This window comes from Chelmon rostratus, chromosome 9, assembly GCF_017976325.1.
Source record: "Chelmon rostratus isolate fCheRos1 chromosome 9, fCheRos1.pri, whole genome shotgun sequence".
Classification (NCBI taxonomy): Eukaryota; Metazoa; Chordata; class Actinopteri; order Chaetodontiformes; family Chaetodontidae; genus Chelmon; species Chelmon rostratus.
The window spans coordinates 13221409-13248753 of NC_055666.1; the positions used below are offsets into that span (position 1 = coordinate 13221409).

Below are 27345 nucleotides of genomic sequence, written 5' to 3' on the forward strand. Positions count from 1 at the left end.
TTTTTTTTCTCTGCCGATAACAGCGCTTGATCCTATTGGTCAGTGTGTAGACAGTCCAACCAGCTGTTGAGCCAGAGTAAATAAAACCCTTATGCTATGAGTGATGGACCATGAGATGGATAGATATGATAGAAGAGTTCGATTTACTGTGGCTTATTCAGAAATAATGCATAGTTAGCAGAAATACCAGCAATCGCTTTGTTGTCAATCAAAGTAATGGTGTAATGGTTGCATCTATATGGAGATCCAACACTATGCTGAAAGAAAACTCATGAATCTCTGCTGAAAGACAATACAATTTATTAAAAGAAGCCAGCTGTTAATACATTTTACAACTTTATGAGAACAAGGCTCAGCCTTATTCTAAATACAAAAATTGTACAAATAATAGTCGAACTATCACATAAAATATTCAATTAATACAATGTGTTAGTATTCATCCAAGAACAAAGCTTTTTTGATTTTTTTTTCTAATTCAACACTGGCAGACATCCAGTAGGTGATCCTGTAGATAAGTGAGGGACTCTTCCACATGGAGGGGTAAGGGTTGGCCGAGATCAGCCTGAGATCTGCACAGGAAGGCCTCCACAGCTTCACAAACGGTGGGCTTGGATAGCATATCGTCCCGCTTATAGACCAATTTGCCAGCTCTGCCTCTTTGTTCAGTGACTGAGCTACACAGATAGCCTGGGTGTAACAGATGAAAGAAGTTAGGAGTAACCAAAGAGGGCTTTGAGTCAAGTAAAGCAATTTAAATGATTATTGAAATGTTTTAATATTCTGTATTATAATATTCATATGCTATATCAGGTATAAAAGAGTTAATATAACCTAAGTCTTAGAGGTATTCCACAGGGGAGATAATATTTAGGATTGAAATCCGTGTTGAAATGACATAGACTATAAGAAATCTGCTTTAAATTTAATGGCAATACAAAAAAAACACATTAACACATAAAAGAGACCAGGCATAGGGATGTAGAATATGAAGTTTGCAACTATTATGTTTCCTACAGCACAAATATGGCATATAGTGTAACATTAAGAAAATTATTAAGTAGAATACACCCACAAAAGTTACAAGAGATGACAGACATTGGGTGATCAGGAGAGTCAAAGTCCTTTTAATCAAAGCAGAAATTTCAGCTCCACCTTTTTTCTTTCTCTACTGTGCAAAAATGATTCCAATGAAACAGTTCAGTACGATCCTGTATGGCATCGCACCACATCTTGCACATTCACTGGTGTCTGAGGTTTCCCTCTGGCTCCAAGCACTGCCTGCTTCCTGGCAGCAGGGCACTGGAATGCCGGCTTTCTCATGACCTTGGTTTTGATTCTGATAGGATCACCAGACTCACCACATTTTATTATATTTGTTGAATAACAACACATCTGTTAATGTTGTGTATAATGAGCCTTTGCTTCATTGTTCTGAGACAATGCTCTCTTTAATTACACTGAATTTATAGGGAGCCATTTCATGATTATAGCTGCAAATGCAGCACAGTAAACTAGCATTTACCAACATCCCACCTTTCATTGCTTTGTTGTAGCTGAGCAGCAACATCCAGAGGAGATGAACCAACTCTTCCCACTTCTGCCACCTTTCAGTACCATCCTGGAGAATACAGTCATGGATCAGTTGAATCAACAGTTGCTTGTTGCTTTTCCAAAAAAAATTACATTTCCAAAAAATAAATCAAAGATATCACCACGGAAAACTATCCTAAATTCTTGATGGGGAATTTAAAAGAAAGGGGGTAGTCACTTTAAACTTTAATTCCATAATCTTGTCTTTTTCTGATAAATGAATCAATCCGTTCCAAATCACAAACGCACATAACATATACATGTGAAGAGCAAAGCTTGGCCGATAAGGTAAAGATGACAACAGGACACAAGAGTGATATTCACCATAGGGTCTGGTTCCAGAGTGCAGTTCTTCATAAAGTGAAGCAGAAGACTGAGCGACATGGGCAGAGGGATTTTCTGCGGGCATGCATAGTCCAACAGATGTTCCAACAGCTTACATCTCAGCAGATTGCTCTGCAGGCTCTCAAGCAACAACATCCTGGGTGTCAGAAACACATTAGTCAATGACAGCTTGGAAAACCAGGGGGAAAGGCAGGTTGTGCCATTGGAATTATTATATACATTTTTTCTGTGGTTAATCATAATAACTTCACTGAATTTGTAAAACATATTACATGAATGAAAATCAATTTCAATATCCTTTCTTTAAAAGATAAATACAATCATGAAATTAAAAAAGATCAACAATATAATATTTACATTTTTTGTTACTCCATTTATTAATGTGCCTTTTTATGATATACACTTCTCAATTCATTTGCCTGGTTTAATGCCTTCAGTTTCGGTTTCATGCACACTTACATTTAAAAAAAAAAACTCTTCAATTTAAAGACACTAAGACATTTAAAAATATAAAATTTGTGGAGGTCCACATTAAAACGGGAGAAATTATTTTTCAATGCAATAAGATGAAAAACCTGTCAGTGATTGAATCTTGAAAAAGTACAATTTCAGAGCTTTTGTGACTCCATTTAAAATGCATTTATCATTTAAAGAAACAATTATGACTACTGTTTGCCAAATATTTGATATTTTAACTTATTTTACAAATTGTTTAACACTACATCATTTGAAGACAAATTTTATTACTTTGTAAATTGTTTATCAAATATACCAATTAAAATAAACAACTTAATCAAAAGGTCTATTAGTCCATGGGTACATTGCATAGGAAAACGTAAGTAGGTTTTGTACATTATATTAAAAAACTCCTTTCTCCCTCTCACACTTCAAGGTCCAGTGTAAGATTTAGGGGGTACATTGGCAAAATATGGCAATATGACAAACTTTTTTGTTTGTGTATAATCACATGAAAATAAGAAGTGTTGTGTTTTCGTTACCCTAGAATGAGCACCATCTATCTACAGAGGGAGTCCCTCATGTTTTCCAGCCACGTTTCTACAGTAGCCCAAAAAGGACAAACCAAGGACTTGTTCTAGAGAGAACCTTTCACAAGTGTCGCGGCAACCGTAGGTTCTCCTGCACACTTGGACAGGAAGGGCCAGGAGTGTTCTGTTGCAAATTGCAACCTCACCACTAAATCCTACACACTGGTGCCTTAACTTCTCTTGCCCACTTTCACCTGTCTCATATCTCCTCCTCACCTGTGTGCCCGGAGATGTATGTTGCCAAGGACCATATGGAAAAGCTCCTGGGACAGCTTGGCTGAGTTTAGAGCTGGAGAGCAGCCCACCTCCACAGCCAAAGACAGCATCCTCTGAAGGATGGACACCATTCTGCAGGGACAAAGGGACGAATGTTACATTCCAGTTGTTCCCCTCTGCTCAAGTTAAGAATTGGTTATAAAAAAAAAAAAGGTTGATTTTTTTTCTTCGTAATTAACCTGATTTGTTCATCTCTCTCTTTGGCAGCTTCATTACTCTCTCTGTGCTCTGTTGATTTCATAATGGCAGAAAAGAGCCACTTGATGACATCTCTGGAAAACAAGGAAACAAAAGAATACATGTACAATAACGTGTTCACCCTGGAGTTATTTGTAATATTTTGTGACAGATGTCGTAATGTGGTCTGTATCACAAAGCAAGTTTAAATTTTGGGTGGTCTGTTTTAATTATCTAGGTTCAGGACATCTAATAACTGGTAATCTGAAAAAAAACAGGTCTCTGTTGCTGTATAAAAGACTGTGTGTAGGAATGATCAGCTAGATACAGCAAACTGAGAGGAGTTGCTAATATTTTGTCCACTCCAATTATATAAATGAGTCTAGACCAAGAATGAGAAACATTTACGTATAGTACAACACAATTAAGCGGCTTACAAGCTGTTTCAACAAAAAAGTGTATTACTTATTTCTAATCTTGCTCTAAGATACAGGCCCCTGTATACCAAACTCACCTGACGCGAGGTAACTGCTGATCACATGACAGTGTTGCCTTGGCGATGGAGTGGTGGAGCGCAGAGGCAGACCGTTTGGCCTGGAAGTCATCCTCCAAAGTCTGCACAACGTATTCCAGGAGCATGCGCACAACCTCACACCGATGTCGTTTTGTATGGTCCTACAGCAGCGAGTGGTGCAGAGGTAGAGACATGTCAGTTAAATGACAGAGTGGCTGTGAATAAAACAAATGTCTGAATATTTTCATCAACAGTGCAACAAGATTTTGGAGCTTACTTTTTTTATATATCAACTAAATTTCCATTCAAAATGTTTTTTTTGAACAACATTAACGGTACCATATATTGATATATCACCCAGCTTTACTGTGTATCCACACATTTTGCTGCCTGGTGCGGTACCTGATTGGTCATGACTGAGGTTAACAACTCCCAGTCCCATGGAACTGTGGTTTTATCAGCCATGTGGTGTCTGCAAACAGAAAGCAGCTTTAATCTCTGAATTCAGAGGGATAGACGTGAGACAAGATGGAGGAGAGGATGTTAAGGACAGTTTAGGAATTAAATAGGAAAGGCTAAAAATAATACATTACTATTAACTCTTATTTCTCTGGTTCCCTCACCTCTGTGTCCTTATCAACAGATTGAACGCCTGTACACACAGGTGATAAGGACACTGTGGGTCCAGCAGAATGCCACTCAGCAGGTGGAGGGTGATATCTCTGGGAAGATAGTAACCAGGCTGTATTAGGTCAGACAAGAGCTCCAGAGTGCCCTCTGGGTAGTTCACATCTATGGTGCTGTAAACCAGTCTCAGGCTCTGATGGCATAGCTCCTCTGGAGTTCCAAAACCTTTATCTTCCTTATCAATCTAAAAAACAAAAACACAAACAAAACAAAACATAAAAAAGGAAAGAAAAACTGTCCATTCAACAGCAAATAATCATGTTCAGTGTTTAATGAGGGCAAATAAACAAATGCAAAAATCTACAGCAAACATCTGGAGAAGTGTCACTCACCAGAGCTTGAGCTGGTCCGGACATTATTTTCCTGAGTGTAACTGGGCACACAAAATGCCTGTCCTCTCTACTGGCCAACCTGAAGTCCACATCAAATCTGCTCTCCTCTCCATCTCTCCCGTCTTGCCAAAGAAAAGACACTTGACTGTCAAGTCCGAGATCTCCTCCATACGTCCCGGTACAAGATCCATCATCCATGTCCTCAGTTTTAGGTACTGACAAAGGAGATTCACTAGGGACGCCACAGTGCGAGTGGTCTGAACTGTTTGAGGTCTCATCAGCCTTAACCACCTCCGATTGCCACTCAGCTGGTTTAAGATCAGATGTGGGTGTTGGGTCAACTTGTCTCATAATGTTGTGAGATGCGGGACGTGTGTGAGACAGAGAGTCCACGTCAAAAGGCTCAGAAGTGTTCGTCCCCGTGGCAGGAGCGTCAGGGGGTGAGTGATTGGGGAGACCACTTTGTCTCGAGTCTGCTTGGTCTAATTCCAGTTGTCCCAGGCTGGAGCAGTGGACTTCTTTTTGGAAGACACCTTGTGCTTTATCCTGACATGAAGACAGGGATGTTGGAGAGGGGATGAGCATGGATGAGCAAAAGCCATCCATCTTGACACGAGTGATGTGCTCCCCTGAGGTTGCAACTGAGCTTCTTTCATCTGAGCAGGGAGAGTCAGCTGGGCTCTGGAGATGCAGACATGTTTTCGCATTTAACTGTGTGCTTGTGAATCCATCACTGTTCACTTGTTGTTTGTCTAGTTCCCTGGGTTGCAGTGACATTTGTGTACAATCTTTGGTTAAGTAGACAGAACACCTTAATGTTTTAAGTTCTGTGACATGAGTTTCAAGAAAAGGTAACCGTCTTAATTCTACTGTTGGTGTGTGATGATGTGCTTCATCAGTCTGTTTTTGGTGTTGTGTTTGGGAATCAGAACGGCTCCGTTTTGGCTTTAGGTTGCCATTGTCCTGCTGTAGTGCAAAAACACGTGGGTCTCTTGAAGAGCTCTTCTCCAAGTTAAAGTCTTGTTTGTTTGAAGTTTGTGTTTTATATGTATTTCCTGTATCTTCTAGCAATTTCTCTGTCTTCAGTTCTGTCCGATTTGCTGTGTCGCTTTCAGTCAAGCCTGCCACTGTCAAAGCAGTGGAATTTAGCCTTTTCCGCAGCTTCAGCTCTGGAAAACTCCATCTTGGATCTGAGAGGTTAATGTAAGGCTAGAAAAAGGGAAAATAAACAGAAAAATGTGTCCATAAATGCTGTGGTCTTCAGGTTTTCTCAAAAACAAAGACATGGAAAGCCAAAGTCCAAAACATATGCCAGTATAAACATGCTTCTCCTTGTCTATTGAAAGGAATATAATTATACATTACATTAGAATATTGTATGTTGACATTCTGTATTACAGTAAGAACTACTGAAGCTGTAACATGGTATGCATGTGAAATTTTGATAAATGTAGAAAATCGAATCTGCACTTTTTCCATAATTTATATGGTTCTACTTTGTGAATATTGCAATTAAAAGTATAGAAAGTTGTCAATCCTGGATTCAATGCTCGTATTGTTAGTGGCTTTGATATACTTATTAAAACCCACTATTTTTGTGCTAGGGTAGGGTAATGACAATATAAGTAGTCACGCTGCCCTGGATGTATCCTAATGCCACTGGATCTAGCTTTCCCTAATGATGTTTCTTACTGGCACAGCACCAGTGCCAGACAGAGAGCATCCACTCCAGCCAGGATTTAGGCCAACGTTGTCCACCTAAATCCAGCAAGAACGGGGGTGGGGTATGACCCACTGACTCTGACTGACGAAAGGACTATGTTGATGCCAGGGAACCCAATCACACCACTAGCATTGAGGCCAGCCAAAACCCAAGAAATAGCCCCAAAACCACTGCCAGGCTGACCTCCCCATCTGATAAGACAGGTTGGTGGTAGGTGTTATCCTAATTTCAGACCTAAGATTCAGGTACCACATCGACAAGGTGACGAAAATGTCATTTTTTTCCACCCTTAGAAACATAGCAAGATACACAAAATATTATGAATAATAAACCGTGCACTGTGTGGCAACATTTGAAGATAAGAAAAATGTTATGTTATCCTAGCTAATGTTAGCTAAAATGTATATTTCTTTAAAGTACAGTTATCAGCACAAACTAGAAAATATATGGATTTACATACGTAATAACTAATGAACACATTATTAACAAATTGTTAACTTATTGATTTATGTTATCCAGGGTATGTAAAGGCATAAAATGTTAACAGCTTCTAGGCAACATAGCTGTCATCAGATTATAGCGTAACAGAAAAAGTACACGCTAGCTAATATATATAATATGGCTCTAATACGGTGAATTAACTTACTCTCACCCAATGACGAAATCTGAAGTTTAACTCGCTACTTACCTATGACATAAAGCGGTTTTGTTCCTTTTTCTCAGTTTTAGTTAGCTTAAACCTGCGACATGTTGTGACAGTTCACGCTAGTCTGTTGACAAACGGTCAAGTATTTTTATTTTAACTTTATTTACAAACTAGAACTGACATTACAACTGCAACAACAACAAGGCAATGTATGCTCGAGGTGGAGCACACACAGATCAAACTGCAACACAAAAGACGAGAAAGATTAATAAATACAAGTAAAAGGCAATTATAAGCAAAATTTAAATAAATGCCGTATCAAATTCATTATATAAGGCTCTAGCTTTCACAGCTTCAGAGGGATAGTTTGTTATCTTACCGATGGGACGTTCATGACGGAGTCGACGTTTACTCGCAACTCTGAGAGGGGCAGGGGGTCAGCATAGGTCACAACGTTACTGAAGCAGCCGACTATTTCTACATCAGAGTCGTCTTGATCACTGCTGGAGCTCAGGATAATCACATCCTCCATTTTCCCTCACCCATTCAACATCAAACGAGACAGACACCTCAGCAGCGAATGTTTGGTAATTTTGACCGGCTCGGCTTACTAGAGCATCATCCAAAGCAGACCCATAACAGTCGCCACAGTCCTACAGAATGAAGGGCCAACAGTGATGCACGATTCCCAGTCATGTTTTGTGGAAAAACACAGGATAAAAGTGGCTTATTGGTATTTCCTTGTTAAGATCCTTGTTGTTCCCCTGACGCTGCCGGTGCTTTTCAGTTTGATCCTGTTTTCCATGATTCACGGGACGCGCGAGTGAACCAGCGGGCTGGCTCAAACCTACACTTGAAAACAAAGTCCAGTGACAGGACGCCCATGTGTTAGCTCCAACTGTCGAAGTCGCACCTCTGAAATGTGACGCTTCCTGGTTTTTGTTGTCATGTTTCTTCTGTAGTACGGCGCATCACAAACAGCCATACGGTTGCAAGTGTCGCCACCTACTGTACAGGAGTGTGAGGGTTCAATCTGCCATCATTTCCCTAATAAAACCAAACATCTCACTAAAAAGGAGCCTAACCATTTGTTTTTTACTCGTCTTTTTTTACTCATTACTAATATATTGAACCCTGAAATACATTCCATTCCAGATTCAATCATGTGTTTCAGTAACACTGTCCCCCTACCCCTTCACAAGTCAGAATGTCTAATATGAAAGAAAAAGCCGACTGAAAGCCCTTTCACTGACACAGCATTTAGAAATTTTAACAGAAATTCTGACAAATTGATATATCATTGATTAAAGTCTTTGTATTAGTGAAAAAAATGAGTCAAAAAAGCAGCCACAATGATTAAACATGGAAAACTTAAAATGATCTCCTTAATGCACACTGTACTTAAAAAATACTGTTTTTTTACTTGGCAGTTTAGTTGCAGAAACAATTAAACTTGTGACTTGAAGAGAACAAACACAGGTTTTTATTTGCTAGAGCCATAGAGTCATACCAGTCACTGTAGTTACTGAATTAGTGAAGTGTCTCACTATTTCAAGTCAAGTCGACCACATTAAGCCACTGAAATGCCAGATGCGTTTCATACAAGGCCAGATTTGTTATAATACATAGGCATCAGCTCCCCCTATCGACAGTGACTTTTGTAACATTGTGTAGTCTCACATATCACCACTGGGGCGCACTCATGTTGCGCAAAAGCATTTAGAAATTTGTCAGACACTCCGCATACACAGGATGGTTTGCAAAAATCGAACATCTGTATATTCTGCATATAAATTTCCCTAAAGGTGAACTGTGAACAGAACTACTTATAGCTCAGAGTAAGACCTGACTTAAGATCACATCCGTTTTTATTTGGTCTTATTCACCTTTTGAGCACAGACTGGCAAATGTATTTTCCTTGTTTTTTCTTGTTTGCAAAGGGCCTGTCTGCTGGTCCTCTGTGATGATATGAAGTGAGACATGTCATCCAAACATACACTGCAGCCCTATCGCTTACTCCGTTTTCCTCTTACTTCTCTGATCCTCGGGGATGCTACTCTGTGCACCCACCGGGAAAAAAAAAGAAAAAAACAAGAGTGTCATCCAAACCCTTGTGTTATAATGATATAAACACAGTGGCGGGGTCGAGTAGGCTGCAGGAAACAGATGCAATGTATTAGCCATCCACAGATGACACATTAAACCCTGTGCTACATGCTATTTTACAGCGTGCTTTCCTGTTATAGATGAGAGCTTCGGGTGTTTTCTATGATGCATGCCATCATTAAAAGCTGCTTCCTCTTGATGGGGAGCTGTGACACACACATGCACTTGTGTGTTTAGTTGATAAGAAAACTGTAATTGTGATAAACACGCTTAGGCCGGAGAAAACACACACTGAACTCTTGTCAGCTTCCCTTGTTCATAATGTCATTCTGTTAAGCACAATATCTCTGCAAAAAAATGTATTTTGTTTTTATTTTGTTTATATTGCGAACAGGGGAATGGATCTAATATAACAAATAATATAAGTTGTGCTTGTTTTTCTAATAAATGTAAATTTTCATACTGCATTTTCACGTAATTGGATGACAGGCGGTATTAACCTCAGATGCCTCCAACCATTACACCATGTGAGGAATATCAGGCAGGATGAGTCATCATAACCAGATATACACAATCTCCTGACACCTATTCAGCAATATGAAGACTTTATTAGGATGGTTACAGAGAGAAATAAATAATGTGTGTGTGCATGTGTGTGTGTGTGTGTATATAAGTGTTTAAGTCTGTTCCCTCCAGTGTCTTTTGTGCTCAGGGTGTCATAATGCTATAAATTCTGGTGTATACATTTTGCTGCAGTTTGAAAACAGGCCACGCAGCAGACCGGTTATCTCTAAACGTCTAATAAAAGTAGCAAATTATTATACGGGTAATAATGTCAGACACAGAACAGTGGTTAACGCCAAATCATTATTGTCTGTCAGCCTATGTTATTGTATTCAGTTCATTAGTTCCAAGAACACAAATATTGCCACAACGTCAAACTTAATTCAGATGGAAAAGGTGGTCCAAGTTCAATGAGACAGAGAGGGAGAGCTCCGGAGATGTTTGAAATCCCCAGGTGAAGCTCAGAACACTGCACTGCCCATACATGGACACAGATTAAGGATGAAATACTTTATCAGCAACAGAGCATGCAGTTCCCTGATTCAAAAGGTGATCAAAAGCATGTCTGTACTCATTAGTAGTTAGTTGCATTGGGATCCAGTGATGTTTGCTATGAGGCCAGCTGGCTTTAGATGGACATGTTCGAGGGGATCTGTGAAGAGGATTGGACTGAAAACAGAAAACTATGCAAGTCTCTCTTATCAAAGCAGACTGTGAAATCAAAATTCATGATCTGGAATTCAATTGGTCAACTAAATATCGTAACAACTACTGTGTGACTGCTGCTGCAGTCTATATGTGCAGCTACCTTTTCTGAACTAACTTGGAAATAAAAACGGACCTGTGGTGCAGGGTTATGTGTGGGATTATTATAATGATTACAATGGGATTGTAACTTTTGTCTCCCATTAATGCTGGTAACCTCATTGAAGTTACTGTGCCAGACCACGAAACAGTCCTGCACACAACCCCCCGAACTGTTATAATTACACACTGGTGCTTGTATGGATGAAACAAATATATCTAATCTTTATTCAACCGGGGAACGCCACTGAGAGCGAGTTCTGTTTTGCAATGGCTCCCTGATAACAACATGTAGAAAATATACTACATGTAAAAGTTGCAATACATATAATACAATAGAGGTACTCAAAAGACACAGACAATTAGCTTTCTGTTACCTCTGGTACAATACATGTATATTGCTCTGCCCCTGCAAAATGAGCAATAAATGAAACGGACACATTCACACTGCTCTGAGTCTATCAAGAGAGATCTACATTGAATAAAAGGGATCAGCTTGTCTCGTTTTAAGAGTTTCTGCAGGTAGTTCCATTTGTGTGCTGGATATTTTAGAGGCAGTTACCCAAACTCAGTATTGACATGGTGATCCTCTGCAACCAAATAGCCTCGGGACCTCGTGCAGTGCAAACTTGATTTGTAGTTAAGGCAACATGAGAGACACTCCAGTAGTTTGCCAAGACGTACTTTATAGATCAACAGAATGCAGTGCCATTCTCCTCTGACTGCTAATGACCTCCACACAACTTTCTCATTAAGTAAACATCAATGTGGTCTATAAGCAGGTTCAGTTCTTATCCTAAGGGCAGAATGAGAGACTGCATCTGGGGGTTTCAGAGTGGAGGTAAAAGAATGGATGTAAATTACATCACCACTTTCCATACAAGGTAAAAAGGTTCGCTGGACAATTTGCTTTCTGCAATTTTCACTAATACGAGTCTTGTTTCTATAAAAATGCTTGTCATCCAGCCAGAAACCAAGATATTTATAATAACATACTCTTTCAAATGGAGTCCCATTAAGAGTAGTAATATTCATTTCAGTGGCATTATAAGTATGTTTTCTAAAGAACAACATGCATTTGTTTTATCTGGGCGTAACAGTAATAAAGCTCAGTTTCCTGTACGGTACAGGAATCAAAATGCTAATTTTGAACTGCCTGGGCAACAGAGGGTGCTGTTGTAAATTATTATAGAATGGTGTTGGCCATGTACAGATTAATTGTACTGTTTGAACTTTTTCACCTGATTCACTAATATAAATTGTGAATAAAAGGGGCCCAAGAATAGAACCCTGTGACACACTTTCATTAGCACTCATAAAACTGACATCGGTCACAACAGCTTGTGTCAGAGCAGTCAACCCTCCTGTTTTTTCCTGGGGATTCACCCCAGTTTTACCTTTCTCTTCCACTGACCTCCCATTTAAATATTTAAACCTCCAAAAAGGTTGGCTGTAATGTTTATAGGAAGCACAACCACCAGGCTTACTTGATGAGTTTGTTTTCTACAGTCTCCTCCGGTAATGCAGGTGGTGATATGTAGAACTTTAGCAGGTAGTGATGACAAGTCATTCACTCAAACTCATAAAGAACAATGAGCTGGATGAACATTAGAGGATGGAGTCCCTGCCAAAAAGCTTTTGTTCTACCACTAAGATAATTTCTAAACCGATCACATGTTTTTTTCATCAAATCCAATAGAATCAATAGTATTGATACGATAAAATAAGATAAGATGAGATAAGATAAGATAAAACTTTATTTATCTCCAGCCGGGGAAATGTGGGCATTACAGCAGCATGTGAAAGCAGTGGGAAGAAAAATAGCAGCAAAGATAGAGAACATTTTGAAAAAAAAATACAGAATAAGAAGTAGAATATACATATGTACATATTATACAAGCAAAATGAAATTTGACTTTATAAAAGAAAAAATATGTAGAAAAAATATATTAAAAAATATGTCAAAAGTATTTATTGCCCCAATAGCTGTGGGAAAAAAAACTTCAGATTAAAAATAATAACTAGACAATTCCGGCGCCGCCAAAATTTTGACTGTGGCACGAGGGGGCTGCTGGTGTTATCTATACCACTGTTTCTCAAGCCTGGTCCTGGAGTACCACTGCCCTGCATGTTTTAGATGTATCCCTGCTCCAACACACCTGATTCAAATGAATGGCTCGTTATCAGGCCTCAGCAGAGCCCAGTAACGAGCTGAGCATTTGAATCAGGTGTGTTGGAGCACACCTATTGGCTTACATGGAGCAGCAGAGCAGGGCAGCTGGTGCAAGATCCCTCTTTATTTAAATTTGGTGGGGGCTAACCCTTTAAAATTATCAGAGGCGAGAAGAGACGTTTGTCTACAAAAGGATCCAAAAATTATGTGTCTCCTATTCACCGTTTTGAGTTTATGGCAATTAAAAAAAAAATTCAGACGATTTCTCACTGCCTCTCGCACTCTAGCTGATGACATCACCCACTCTAGGGGCAGAAATTCTGAGCATTTTTTGAGAAACTTTATGGTCTTCAGATGGTCAGGGATCGAAAACCATAAGAAATATCAAAAAGCCGACAAAATTATCTACGTTTTAAAGTTTGGATGAAGTCTCTTGGAGAAAGTATGGCGAGGCTTGAAAAAGGTTGAAATTTGAGAAAATTTCCCATTCATTTCTTATGGGAAATTTTTCGCATTTTTTTGCGAATAACTTTGCGAATTTCTAACGAATCCTGTCATAAGTGCATAGTACACCATTCCCGATCGAGCCACAAGTTTTGATATATAGTTTGTGAGGGTTTTCTCAAAGCTGTGGGACTAGTTGCGCACTGAAATTCTGGTGGAAGATGAAAAATAAGAAGAAAAAACGCGAGAGATTAGTGGCTCGAGCATTGCCTCGTGCCAATTTAATACTATTGCACAAGAATAAAATATATAATAAAATGTATAAATGATATGTAATATTTCACAAAATGTAAAGGAAATATGTAATATTGCACAAAATGTATGGATATGATCGTAAATTGTCAAACAACATCAACACAGTCTTATGTTAAGTGATGCTGGAGTTGAAAACATTAGATAAGCACTATGACCTGGTCTAAAACCTGATTGATAAGATTTTAAAATGGAGTCTTGGGGTAAAATGTTCTCACCTGCTCATTTAGGAGTTTCTCTAACACTTTAGCTCGACATGAAAGTTTGGAAATTGGTCAGTAATAATTATTAACCTCATTTGACTGACCCCCTTTAAGCAATGGCAGGATGTAGGCTGCCTTCCATAAAGCAAGAATGCTTTCTGTTTCCAGTCAGATTAAAAATTCAAGCATTCAACTAAAAATGGAGCTGCTAACAATAACAGCCTTGTCGCTAACTGATCGGCCCCTGTGGACTTTATAGGATTAATACAGCTAAGAGCATTAAACACTTCAAGATGTGTTAAATGCTTCGGTGAAAAGATCTGAGTGCCAAGTGTTTGCCCAACAGGTGCACTGTGATTAGAGCCAGAGGGAGGAGATCCAGCGTTTTCAAGTATATAACCTGAAGAAATAAATAAGTGTGAAGTGAAAGCATCACATCCACAGAACTCTTTCCAGTTGAGATAATGGTTGAACCTTGAATCTCACCAGGTAAGGATGAAATATAATATGTGATAATGATTTAAGTGGCTTTCCTTCACTTTCAGAAAGTGCAGAGACGTGAAATGATGATTTGGCACTGAGAACGGTGAGCCTTCTGTTACGCCGTCAATGACAATATTGACAATCAGCAGGTGATTTACTCCTTTGCGTTTTGTGCCAGGCAGCGTCTCTACAGCGCAGAACCAAGGACTGTTCCTGTTTATCACTGTGAGTCTCTCAAAAGGCACACGCTTGTCTGCAGTGGAATTAAATGCTTTCAAGTTTGACCCAGTCACGGCAAACCCAGCATCACAGTTTTATAAGTCCAGCAAAACTGCTTGCTCAGAGAAGAGTTTGAAATTCCTTTTGACAGTGATACATGGTTTAGATCTTCGCTCTATCTTCTATCGAGCCGCGGTCGCTGAAGTCAAGAGGAAAAACACCACCACATTTATAATGCTGTGGTCTGTTGGTTAAGATAATATCTAAGCAACTGATTTTTGTTTGAGTGGGGGAGGAAATGAGCTACATGAGGTTGAATTCATCTCAAAGTTTTTTTTTGTTTTTTTTTAATAATGAGAAACATTAGTTAACCACTTGCGGTTCATTTCATCCAGAATAAGTTCTGAAGCATCACAGCTGGATATCAAATCAAATGAATCATCTATCGCACCCACAGTGCAGAGGGTGAGCCATAACACCCAACAACTTACACTTTTCCTGGCAGAAACTGTGTTCGAGAGTCTGAGCACACATCAGCAGAGATATATTATGTTAATTAGTGAGCTGCAGAGATCCTGGGTGGCAGATCTTGTAATCATTAGACAGAGCCAGGCTAGCTGTTTCCCCCTGTTTCCAGTCTTTGTGCTAAGCTAAGCTAATCCTCTCCTGGCTACATACTCATATTTACCAAACATATATGAGAGTGGTGCCTGAACACAAATAACACAGAAGGAAACAAATCTTATTTTCTGTTGTCCTTTGCTTTGGGCTGTCTGACATGGAGGCCCATGAGGACACTCACCTGAGACAGGTAGCAAAGCATGATGGGGGCTGTTGTTATCCATTATGAGTATTGCAGGAAAAACAAACATAACCCATAAAGAAGTCTTATCTTAAAGTTCCAGACATTCTGAAAGAGCAGAGTCAGTCAAAGAACTGAGTTCATGCCTCACGGCATAAAACGTACGTACATAGAAAAGCATACTTTGTTTCACAGAAGAATGTAAAATAACTGTGATAAACAATTGGAGTGTAAAGGTTTTTTTTTTTCTGGGAAATAGGGTTCAAAAAATGCGATTGTTCAACAACACGCCTGAGCAGAAAAGGTAAACACAGCAGTAGATTCATCCAGCAGCATGAAGACAGCCAGCCAGTCCAGGCAGCCTGTGACACCGATACAGGAGTCAGCCAACACACTCGGCTGCAGCAGGTCAGAGGTCACATCTGCTGTCTTATCACATTTAGCAGAGAATGACGAACATTTAAAGGAAGAATTGGAGAGAAAATCTTCTGGGGGAAAATCCACCGTCTCTTCTCGTTCTCCACTTTGCATTTAAGTGTGTAATTAACCTTGAGACTGACTGCTCGATTAATCTAACACTCTCTGCAAAGAGCAATAAAATATACACCAATTATTGTAGGAATTATTTGTACGATAATTTTGTACAACCAGTTATGCCACAAGTGCCATAATGTAGCATAATTTGACCATGTTGTGACAATTACAACTAATAGTTGGTTCTAGTCTCCGCTGTCTCATTTCAATTCATTTCCCGACATGCTAACCAACCCAACCAACGAAGGCATCCAGTCAGAGGCAGAGTAGGGTGGGTGTTGCCAAGAAAAGCTTGATTCTCTTGTGATCTCTTTCCAGCCAGTCATGCTTGGTGGAGGCAGCCACAGGCGGCGACTCGGAGGTGGAGCTTGAGCTTCCTCACGAAGGTATGCTGTGGTCAAGTTGAGTTGTTTTGAAAACAGTAAGCCCAGATATTTATCTGATTAGCTCAGCAAATGGCCTTAACTGCTGATGGACTATGGACAGATAGAGTTTACCCCGTTCCATGCATCATCAGCTTGCTTTAAAAAACATGAGTAGTTTTGTCAGCATGTCAAAAGGTCACATAAATAAGTGTAAGAATTATAGGTATTTACAACCATTTGTTATCATGGTCATCATGGTAGAAGAGGTCCCTGTATTATTGTAATACAATCAGCTAAATAAAAAGTGTCAAAGTAAAAGTGTGTTTTCCACAGAAAAATGATCCCCCCCTGTGTCATTGATGATAATAAATGCTGCTAACTAATACTGTTAATATTGGTGCGTCAATGTGTAGCAATAAGTAATAATAAGTAGCATTAATACAGTGATTACCTTCTTAGGAGTTGTTGGGATATTTTTGTGGTCACAAGCAAGTGTGCACCCACCATGACGTCACCCGCTGCTTTGCGGGCTACTGTTTTGAAGCCTTGAGTTTGGTACAACGGCTGTCGCCATCTTGGTTTGTTGGAGCTGGACATGACCATATCTGGACGAGAGGGTGGAGCTGGGGGAGGATATGCATTGCCACGCCTCTATCCTGATTGGATCTGACTGAGAACTCGAGGACACACCTTGGTAGTGATTTGTTGAATCACAAGGCCCTGAAGCCTGCCCTGCTTTATCCTCTGTTCTACTCTACATGGGACATCATACTGTAGAATACTTGAAACTAGTGACTGAGATCAAAAACTCATTAGGAAAATGTCTACTGATGAAGTAAATCAGTTGAGAATGAGGGTGTTTTTCTCATAAGCTTTCATACAGACCCCTCAGATCCTCCTACAGGCTGAGATGTTTTTAACCTTAAGATCCACTTTTATCCTCTGGCTTTTCATTGTGTTTAACCTGTTTTTATCTAATGCCTTGGCTTTAAAATTATGCTTAAACTATTTTAACCTTGCTTCATTTCAGCATCTGGACATATATGTCCTCATGCTTGCATGTTTGATGCGCTGTACAAATGAATAGCACAAACTTGAACTTGAACATACAACTGGACTTGTTTTTGCAGCCTGTGGATTAGAAATAATGCAGATTTAAGTCACTTTCTCTCCCAGACCCAGATGCTCTGTCTGCTTATAATACTGTCAGTGGTCACAAGGGAACCACTGGTTTATTCTGAACGGTGCATTGTATTATAGAAGCTAATCATCGTTTTTTTCTTAATGTAAAATCTTAATATGAAAAGTGATTAGTAACCACGTCTGTCAGCGTTTCCCTCTGGATTGTAGTATAAAATGAATAAAATCATGTAGATGGATGTACTCATGACTCATAAACTTGTGCTTCTAATCAGAGTGTAAAATCCATTTTCTTCACATGGGATGATAATGGTCAGGCTTGTTTTGTCAGAGTCACAGCAGTTATTGGACACGGGTGCTGGTGGGCTGTGCATTCCTGTGGTCTCGTGTGATTACGGAGAAAGGAACATGAGCGCTAGACCTACAGGTTCATTGCCGCAGAGACGCATGGCAAGCGAAAGGAGCGAGCATCCCAAAAAAAGAAGAAACACCAGATGGTCAGGGCAGAGAGTTGCCTCTCATTGCAATGCAACGTGAGAGGGAGGGAGAGCGGGGTGGAGGTAGAGGAAGGTAGAGGTAGAACAACAGCTTACAGAAGCAACAGGTGTCCGCTGTCACCACAACAATGTGACAGAGACAGCAAGAGAAACAGCTCTGACAAAGTTACTCAGCGATGGGTGACACAAGGACACGTCTGAAAAGTATCCAACAACCACCTCCTCACATTTCTGTTCGGCTGTCCACATCCATGTCATGCTCCTGAGCTGTTTAGAACATGCCTGCCACACGTCACGCTTCACGTTACATTCAAATTCAGGACTGTGTCAGTCACTTGGGGTTTTTTTTTTCACCCCCCTATAGCTGCAAACCTTAACGAGGTTCATTTGACTGGCAGAGCGTGCCAGGTCCAGAGACAGAGGAGGCTGATGGTGGACCAGAGCCCGATGACTCACTCTGCAATCTGTGACCTCAGACGCTGATGAGTGTCACAACAAAATCCTTCGCTGGACAGCTACATACTGTAGCTACGAACTGCTGGATGCTATGTCTGAAGACTGGAAAGATACTTTGGCATCTGCTGTTTTGTAAACACCTCAGGAATCAGAAAAGTGTGTCATGTGCAATGTGCCACGGTGCCTCTCTCAGGGCTGAAGCTTCATCTTGTTCTCTTGTCGTTGATGTAGTTGATTCATTGGATGCCTCAGATGAATACTGGTCAAAGATAAATATAAATATAAAGCTTTTTATGGAAGATGTTTTCCGTATGTAATAGTGTAATATATTGAAACTGAGTTTTAACTAATAGGAAAAAAAGTGAATCAATGAAGCTAAAAAAAACAGAAATGGTCCTCTTTTCCTTTCTCCAGTATTTTATTACCATAAATACTGTGCAGTACCTGGGAGAGAGCAGCATTGTGAGCCAACACAAACGCTCATGGTTAATAAACAGAGATGTTTTCTGTGATAATAAAAAGGCACAACTGAACTCTGCAGGCTGAGGCAAGAATAACAGGGAACGAGTCCAAAGTCAAAATCAGAATGAATGCTCTAATGAGCACTTGGCCTGGTGGCTGGATGCAGAGGGATACCTTGAACGCTGAATACTAACAGTTCACTTTGAAGTGCTGGGGCGTACACACAGCAGCGTGAGAAGAAAGGCAGCAAGTTGTGAAGATAAGAGTTAGCAAGAACAGTTTCAGGGTAAATTGCTTTATTTTCACAGATGACACTCAAGGAAAGGAGAGACTGTGGCCCATTGTGGGATTCAACAGCTTTTCTCTGTATCACAGAGCCACACTACAAGTCTTCAGCCACGCTGGAAGCTCTGTGCACAGAGGTGCAACCAACATGCCAACATGCTCACAATGACAGTATGAACATGCTGATGTTTAGGTACAATATTTACCATGTTCAGCATCTTACTTCAGCATGCTAACATGAGCTAATTAGCAATAAACACAAAGCACAACATACTCTTGTCATGTATTGGGTCATAGTTGTGGAGATATTTCAGTTTGGACCAAATTGATGGACCCACAGAGGGACACTGCCATCCTGACATCCATGCTGCTCACGTGACCAATAGAAATATGTCTTTTCAACAAAGAGACTGAACAAACTGGTCAGGAGAGCCGACTCTGTCCTGGACTATCCTCTGGACACCACTGAAGATGAAGGTGAGAGGAGGATGTTAGCCAAGCTGACATCCATCATTGCTGTAGTCACTTCATCCACCATGTGCAATTTCTACCCAAGTGCAATTTTCTATGTAGATATATATTATATAGAATATTCAAATATCTAGTAATATATCCAATAGTATATTTAGTATTTTGTTTTACTCTTTGTAAAAATGTACATATATAGTCAGCTTTTTGCTCTAGCATTTTGTATTTTGTATTTCTCTATTCCATTACTATTTTCTTTCAATTGCTATTACCTGCTGCCTGTAACATCCGAATTTCCCCAGGTGGACATTAACAAAGTTATGTTACTTATCTTATCTTGTCTTTTGGTGGTCCCTTTACTCTCTGGTGAGTCGGATCTCACAATCTGTAGATCTCAGAATAGCTGCTTAAATAAACAAAATCACATTAATAAAACATTCAGTGTGTTCCCTCTGATCTACGTCACCTGATAACTCACATTCGTTAATTAGTAGCTAATTACAATAACCAAATCATAGTGTCTTGTGAGTGATTGGTGAGTTCTGAGTCACTGCTCCGCTTGTTCAGTCTAAAGGAAGACCGATGCAGGGCCATACCTTACAGCAAATTGCATTGATTCCACTACTTCACACAAAAAAGGCGTGTCAGCTCAGGGCCCACACTTGTTGCGTCTTATTTCTCAACCATCTTTCTTATTTCTAAGCCACAACCACCAGTTGACAAGGCAGCTCCCCAAAAAACACCCTCAATATCAGCTACTTTTTTCAGCTACAAATGTATAAACTGCAAAATTAGCATCTAATTAGCATCTAATTCGCTCGAGTGCTTCTCCGGGAGGCTTATTCTCTGGGGTCTTGGAAGCAAATTTTAGAAGCACCTTCCTCTGCTGAATGGATGCACAACCATTTCAGCTCTTCATCAACGACAAAGCCCGTTATCTCGTTCTCGTTCAGGGAGCAGCGGATGAGACTATTTGATCCGCTCTAGTTTAAACATGTCCAAGGCTGTAATGATCTACAGAAATGACATCATTCCTGCTGAAGTATTTCAAATTGTTGAAATACTTCAGCAGGAATTGTTTTAAAATGTCCAATTTAAACCATTGGCTGTGATGTGTTTATTGCCCTTTGAGTCTTAAAAACTTCCCTGGTAAAAAGTCATCCCAAACTGCAGCTGACATCTTTTAATATTCAAGGTGAAACTATCAGGGAGTGGGCTAACATGTGTGACCTTCAAGCCTTCATTAATCCGGTCACGCTTTTAAATTCCAGGGCTGTTTTGTCCAAAGCTGTGGAAGAATCCAAGGGAAATCTTGTTTGTTTGGGACACAACAAAGGTCAGCAGTGATGTATTTATCCAGACCTGCCAAGTCTACTGACAGCAATAGCAACACTGGAAGAAGGTGGGAGATGCGGAAAGATGTGTGATCTCTGAAAAAAGAACATGTGAATCAGAGTGTGGCTGTGACACACACACACGCACACACACACACAAAGAGTCCTCTCCCACTCCCTTGTACGCTATCTCCTACAAGTTTACACATCAACAAGAGCCAATGACACACAGCACGCAAACAATTATGCATATGCAGTATTTGAGTAACCAGGCTGGATTACTGCAGGCTGAATTCCCTGAAGCAACTGTCTATTATAAGAAATCATCTGCAACCTGAGGTGAGGTTTTCACACACCACCTCAGGCCATTTATTCCTGGAACGTTACATAATGCAGCAGTGGGCTCTGCTCACAGCCTAAACAGCCTCCTTAGAAGAAAACAGGAAGGTAAGAGGATTGAGGCAGCGAGAGAAACACAGCCGTCAGTCGCTTCTGTCTGCAGCTGCCCTCTCAGGGATCTTTTCTTTTTATCTGCACCGTCTTGTGTGGCCAATAAACAGTGTTATCGGCATCATCGTAAGTCAGCATACCAGATTTTTTAGAAGGCCTCTGCTCATAAAGGCTAATCAGAACGTCTCCTATTAGTCTCCTGCGAGCCCGAGCCTATACGACACACTTTGACACTTTTTGAGGTGAGCTAAAAAGCAGAAGAGAAAAAGTGTTTGTGGAGCTTATAATAAGCACGTTGATTTGGCAGCGAAATGGTGTTCAGCGAGCGTATTAATAATCACTGCTAAGCTAATGAGTCATTTCTGGGGGCAGCAATTATCACTAAAACCACATTACTCAAAACATTACCTGCTGGCAGTGGGACATGTTATCAAATCAGGGTGCATATCTAATGATTGATGTTTTGACGGGATTAAAGCCATTTGGGTGACTTGGTAAACGCTCGTGCTGCTCCCAGTGCTCCCGTGGCTTCTCAGAGCCTCTAATATTTTCAAATGTGACAGTAAATGAATCTGGCATCTGCGTCACACGGGTCTCCAGTGTGTCACAACGATGTCGTGTAACACACTGAACAGCTGATGAGTTTTGCTCGTTCAGTGATGGCTTTCTGCTCGCAACTGTTCAAATAATTGGTTGATGAGAAATTTGTTTGGTGCAGTTTCTTAATTTGTGGGAAAACCATCAGCCACACGGAGGCAGGCGACCTCTGGACGGGCACGTACATCCAGCTCTCATTAGGTGTGATGACTGCATCATAACAGGAAGCTGGATCCAAAGTGACAGGATGCTGGGTATTGTTGTCTCACTCTGAATAGAAAGTATGTAAGACTCGAAGGAACATACGTAATTATTGTTCACATTAAGTTTTCCTGAAATCACAAAATATTGTTTCTGTGATAATGATGAAATGACTTGAACAGCTTATGGAAAGATATACAGTATAATAAAGAGTAAATGTGCACACAAATACACTGGGTACGGATATTTGCATGTGTGTTTTTGCATGTGGCACATATACGAATGTGCATTTTTGTTATGTATATGAAATGCAAGAACGTGTGCAGGTGTGTGTGCCTGTTGCAGGTGCATGACTTCATCATGCAAAGCATATTGAAAAGTTTGTGAAGTGACTTTCAGCTTCATAGACATTTAGAAAAACGCATTATGTAACTGCAAATCCTGCTCTTATCAAATTTTGTATTAGAGAGGACAACAGTATTGTGGAGACAGTTTGCTTCTCCCTTGAACAATTGTCTGTCTGCAAAGTTCTCTGGAGAAAGTAAAGTCAGCGCACGAACCAGACAAAAGATTTTGTGGTTGTTTTGATTAGATTTTGTCAACACCTGCAATCAGAAAAAATCAGAACTGTTGCATAATTTTTGGCTTTATCACAGTAAAAGTTGAATGATTTTCAGTCATACAGTGCAAATCCATATATCACTTTTATTTATAAACATATATATTTTTTTGGCCTTGTCTGCTCTATCGTCCGCTTTGGAACAAATCCAAACATTTGTTAATGTCTCTTTAATGTTAAAGCAATAAAACAGAGGAAAATTGTGTAATTGCATCTTCCATCAAAGGATTGCATAACAGGACAGGTCGTTTGTAATAATTATAATTGTGTGTAATTTCTTGGATCCCCTTCAGGTTTTGTAGTCAGACACAACAAAATGCTTAGTTTTTCTGCTTGTATAAAGAGCATGTTTTTGTTGGAGGATGCCGGTTATTGAGGTCAGTGTTTTGGGGCTTTTTTTTTTTTTATGCAGCAGGTAGACCCTTAAGGGAATGTCTACAGACCACTGATGTATGGTGACAGTCACCCTTTAGATGATCTTCACTGTTTTTTTATGTTCATCCTGGGGAGTGAGATCACAGCGAGAGAGGGAGGGAGCGGAGAGGCAAGCGAGATAGGCTCTCTGAAATCCTCCTCCACATCCTCCTCCAAATCTACTTCTGTGTTTCGTCTCACTGCAGCCACCAAAGGATGTTCTTGCCGAGCCTCCAGACACCTCACTTTTTAAGGATGAACGCAGATACGCACACATACACTGACATTAGCGTTGGCAACCATTGAGCAGCTTTAGCCGGACTGCAAATCCCATACTGACAGGCTTCCAGCAGATGCTATTTACTTTACAAATAGATTTTGTTTTTAATCCTAAATTAGTGAAGTGCATCTGGTGAGCAGAGCTACAGTCTGCTCGGCAGCTCAATTCTATTTCATAGTTTTATTTCACAATGACCCCTGACTGCCCGTGTGTGTGCGTGCATCTTTTTGTATCACTCCTGACTGGTAAATATCCTCTGGCTGCACGACTGGCTGCCTTACTCTGCTGCATACATGTTATATAACAAGACCTCCAGGGCAAAGAGATGCAAGACTCTCAGCAACAGGTATGGTGGTTACCTCCAAGTGCCTGCACAGATCAATCCCAGAATACACTGTGGGAATGATGGAAAAGAGTGAGGGTGTATAAAAACAAGTCAAGGCCTCCATCAGAGGGGTGGAGCATGAAAAATGTACACCACTAAATTTCACAAATTTCATCAGTCAGTGTGTTTAGTTGCATGAAAGCCTTTTTACTTTGAACACTATGACCTCCTAATTGGCAGCCCTGCAGGGCTGCTAAAGTTCAGAGGAACCTCCTGCCGTGCTTTTTCCTCCATAGCCATCAATGGCTCTTGATGGTCATGTCACCCTGAACATCCCTGTCGTGGTGGTGTCAGTACCATTTAAAAAGATTACACTGGAAAGCTACAGTGGTACGTTTTGTTCAGCAACACAACACTGCTAGTGTTTTTCCACTCTCTGCATGCTGAGACATGTAATGCAGGGAGAAGTTAAATATTAAAAGACAGAAAATAACAAAGTGAGAGTGTATGAAATCAAACACAACAAGCCCATTGGCTCGCCTGAAGACAAATACTTCCATTTTCAGAGAAATCTCACATCCAACTATCTAAACAATGTTCTCTGTCTCTCTCTCTCTCTCACACACGTACACACACACACTCCAGCCCCCAGCGCCCCCCCCCCCTTAAGTTTAGAGATGGGCTGGTCCTCTGAGTGATGTCATCTCCCTCCTGTATGGGCATTCATTCCACCAGCAGTGTGCATCTCCCGTGCGTCTCCGAGGCGATGCTGTTCTCCAAAACGCAGAAGCAGCATTACGCACGGCGATGTGACAGCAGAGGAACGACTGTGTTTGTGGACTGCGTTCTTCTCGTTTTCAGAACTCCACATGCCCTCAGGGGCTACTGGGAGGACCTGTGATGAAGGGTTTGCTATCTGAGGAGATACTTATCTGCAGGCACTGTGTCTTATGTGGGCTACGCTCCGTCTGTGCTGACCAGGAGCGTTACGCGCAACGTGTCTCCATGACTTAGAGGAAGGCAGCTCAGCGCACCCAGTCCTCGCTCTTTTGGAAAGGAAACGGGTGCAAAACAACAAACATGACACGAGAGGACAAATTGGAGCCAGAATGGATTTAACGCAGTTAAATCTGTTTGTGGAAAACGTTTCCAGCGATGAGAACACCACGGACGCACCGCTTGCCTTGCCACACACGGAGGTTGCCACTGCGCTCATCATCCTCGTGGTTACTGTCATTATTTCGGTGACCATTGTCGGAAACGTGTTAGTGATTGTAGCGGTGCTGACCAGCCGTGCTCTCCGTGCGCCCCAGAACCTTTTCCTGGTGTCTCTGGCCTCAGCGGACATCCTGGTGGCCACGCTGGTCATCCCTTTCTCCCTCGCCAATGAGGTCATGGGCTACTGGTACTTTGGGAGTACTTGGTGCGCCTTCTATCTGGCTCTGGACGTGTTGTTCTGCACCTCGTCCATCGTGCACCTGTGCGCCATCAGCCTGGACCGCTACTGGTCCGTGACAAAGGCGGTCAGCTACAACCTGAAGCGGACACCAAAGCGCATCAAGTCCATGATCGCTGTGGTGTGGGTAATCTCCGCTGTCATCTCCTTCCCTCCTCTCCTCATGACCAAACATGATGAACGGGAGTGCCTGCTGAACGATGAGACCTGGTACATCCTCTCCTCCTGCCTGGTGTCCTTCTTCGCCCCGGGTCTCATCATGATTCTGGTTTACTGTAAGATCTACAAGGTAGCTAAGCAGCGCTCCTCCACCGTGTTCGTGGCCAAGAACGGCCTGGAGAGGCAGCCCTCTCAGTCCGAGACCTGTTTCGTCAGGAAGGACCGGTTCGAGATGGAGAGCCCCAGCAGCCAGAGCTCCGGCAGCCACCAGCAGAGGCAAGGGGAGCTGGACGACATCGACTTGGAGGAGAGCTGCTGTCCGTCGGATACTAAACCCCGCAATCATCGCTTCACCAAGCGGAGAAAGGTGGAGGGGTCAGACTGCTGCCCTCCTCAGAACTGCCGTCTGTCCTGGGCTTCGGCCCGGGCGTTACAGCTCTACCCGGAGCAGAAGAACCCAGCTGGGCGACAGCAGCTGGCCGCGGCGAACAAAACCAAAGTGGCCCAGATGCGGGAGAAACGCTTCACCTTCGTGCTTGCGGTAGTGATGGGGGTGTTTGTGCTTTGCTGGTTCCCGTTCTTCTTTACTTACACCCTGCACGCTATCTGCAGAGACAGCTGCTACATCCCTGGCGCACTTTTCAACCTTTTCTTTTGGATTGGCTACTGCAACAGTTCCGTGAACCCCATAATATACACTATTTTCAACAGGGATTTCAGGAAATCCTTCAAGAAAATCATATGCAGAACTTCAAAACGCACATAAACACAGAAAGGGTTCCTGGAACAAATGTGTTTTTGGACGACAAACAATGCTTGGATTGAATTACACTGTTAGAGCTCATTCTTCTTGGTTGACTGTCTCCCCTAGATCATTTTAATGTAACTATTATCATAATGAAAAAAGTCCCAGTGTTCTGTGAAAAGTCTGTGAATAAAATGTAAAGTTTAGCAAACAAAAGACAAATATCTGTAGTACTTCAGTCTTGAAAACATGACGCAAGCATCAAAGATGGTCAGTTATTTTCTATTAGATATATTTATGCCATTTTGGGAATATGCACGTTGTAAAATATAGGTCACTGTATAATATGTCCAGCAAACCTGTACCTTTGAATAAGAAATCTCTGCACTGGATCAATCTTTTATGCTGCAGCGAGCAGTAAAGAGCGACTTCAGAGGAAACCTGAAGTCATGAATGCAGCCGGATTCCAGCGCTGGCAGCTGGCTCACAGTGGGTGTTTTGTGTTGAGATAAATAGAGATTAATCTCCACCATCTATAAGATATGAGCCTGGGGATGAGCAGGAAGGCAAGTACTGCCTCTGAGTGTGTATCATAGAAGAAGAATGAAATTAAATCCTGTAGATTAGATGATTTAAACAAGGTTTGTTATCAAGTGTAGAAAACGTTGCGTGGTTGAAATGTCTGGCACTATTGCAGGTAATTCAGATACGCAGGCTCATCTCTGCTCGCTGCAGCTTCGGCCAGGCTCGCAGCCACTTCTTATCAGCGGACCCCCAAAGTTACGTAAGAGTCTAATCTCACAGCCCCTCCGCACCATCACACCACCTCACACCAGAACAATGGCCAAGCTGAGGCCTGCTAAATCTATTGGCTATATCTGTGCGTTTCATTTCAATACGCCCCAACACCTCAGTGTTTTACAAGTAAATATTTAAACCTTGTGAGATCACAACTCTGCTGTACAACCTGATTTCAGAGGCATGGGGCAGAAACCAACCTGGGTTACACTGTCCAGCAAATATGACTTTGAATTTATTCTCGTACAAATAAAATGATACTGGGAAGGTGAGAAAAAGAAAGTCCAGTAGATTTGGCTGGCTGAAGGATGCTC

The 27345-nt window shown here is 41.2% G+C and overlaps 2 protein-coding genes across 2 annotated transcripts; one reads left to right on the plus strand and one right to left on the minus strand.

The window, feature by feature from the left end:
- Positions 1–283: 283 nt before the first annotated feature.
- On the minus strand, positions 284–8257 carry simc1 (SUMO interacting motifs containing 1). The gene is made up of 10 exons (XM_041944165.1): positions 7716–8257; positions 4968–6176; positions 4572–4819; positions 4351–4420; positions 3949–4109; positions 3437–3529; positions 3198–3329; positions 1915–2071; positions 1534–1618; positions 284–687 (listed from the first exon to the last, which is right to left on the minus strand). Exons 1-10 carry the CDS (start codon positions 7866–7868, stop codon positions 476–478), a joined length of 2520 nt encoding a protein of 839 aa, XP_041800099.1. The 5' UTR covers positions 7869–8257; the 3' UTR covers positions 284–475.
- A 16362-nt stretch (positions 8258–24619) lies between these two features.
- On the plus strand, positions 24620–26439 carry adra2db (adrenergic, alpha-2D-, receptor b). Its single transcript, XM_041944297.1, has one exon. The coding sequence runs from the start codon at positions 24983–24985 to the stop codon at positions 26252–26254; it is 1272 nt and encodes a 423-aa protein (XP_041800231.1). The 5' UTR covers positions 24620–24982; the 3' UTR covers positions 26255–26439.
- The last annotated feature ends 906 nt before the right edge of the window (positions 26440–27345 follow it).

Coding starts and splice junctions, on each gene's coding strand:
- adra2db (XM_041944297.1), top strand. CDS start 24,983: ATGGATTTAACGCAGTTAAATCTGTTTGTGGAAAACGTTTCCAGCGAT.
- simc1 (XM_041944165.1), bottom strand. CDS start 7,868: ATGGAGGATGTGATTATCCTGAGCTCCAGCAGTGATCAAGACGACTCT. Junction 3,330..3,436: donor GAGAGAGATGAACAAATCAG/GTTAATTACGAA, acceptor TTGTCCCTGCAG/AATGGTGTCCATCCTTCAGA. Junction 688..1,533: donor CTACAACAAAGCAATGAAAG/GTGGGATGTTGG, acceptor TGTTACACCCAG/GCTATCTGTGTAGCTCAGTC.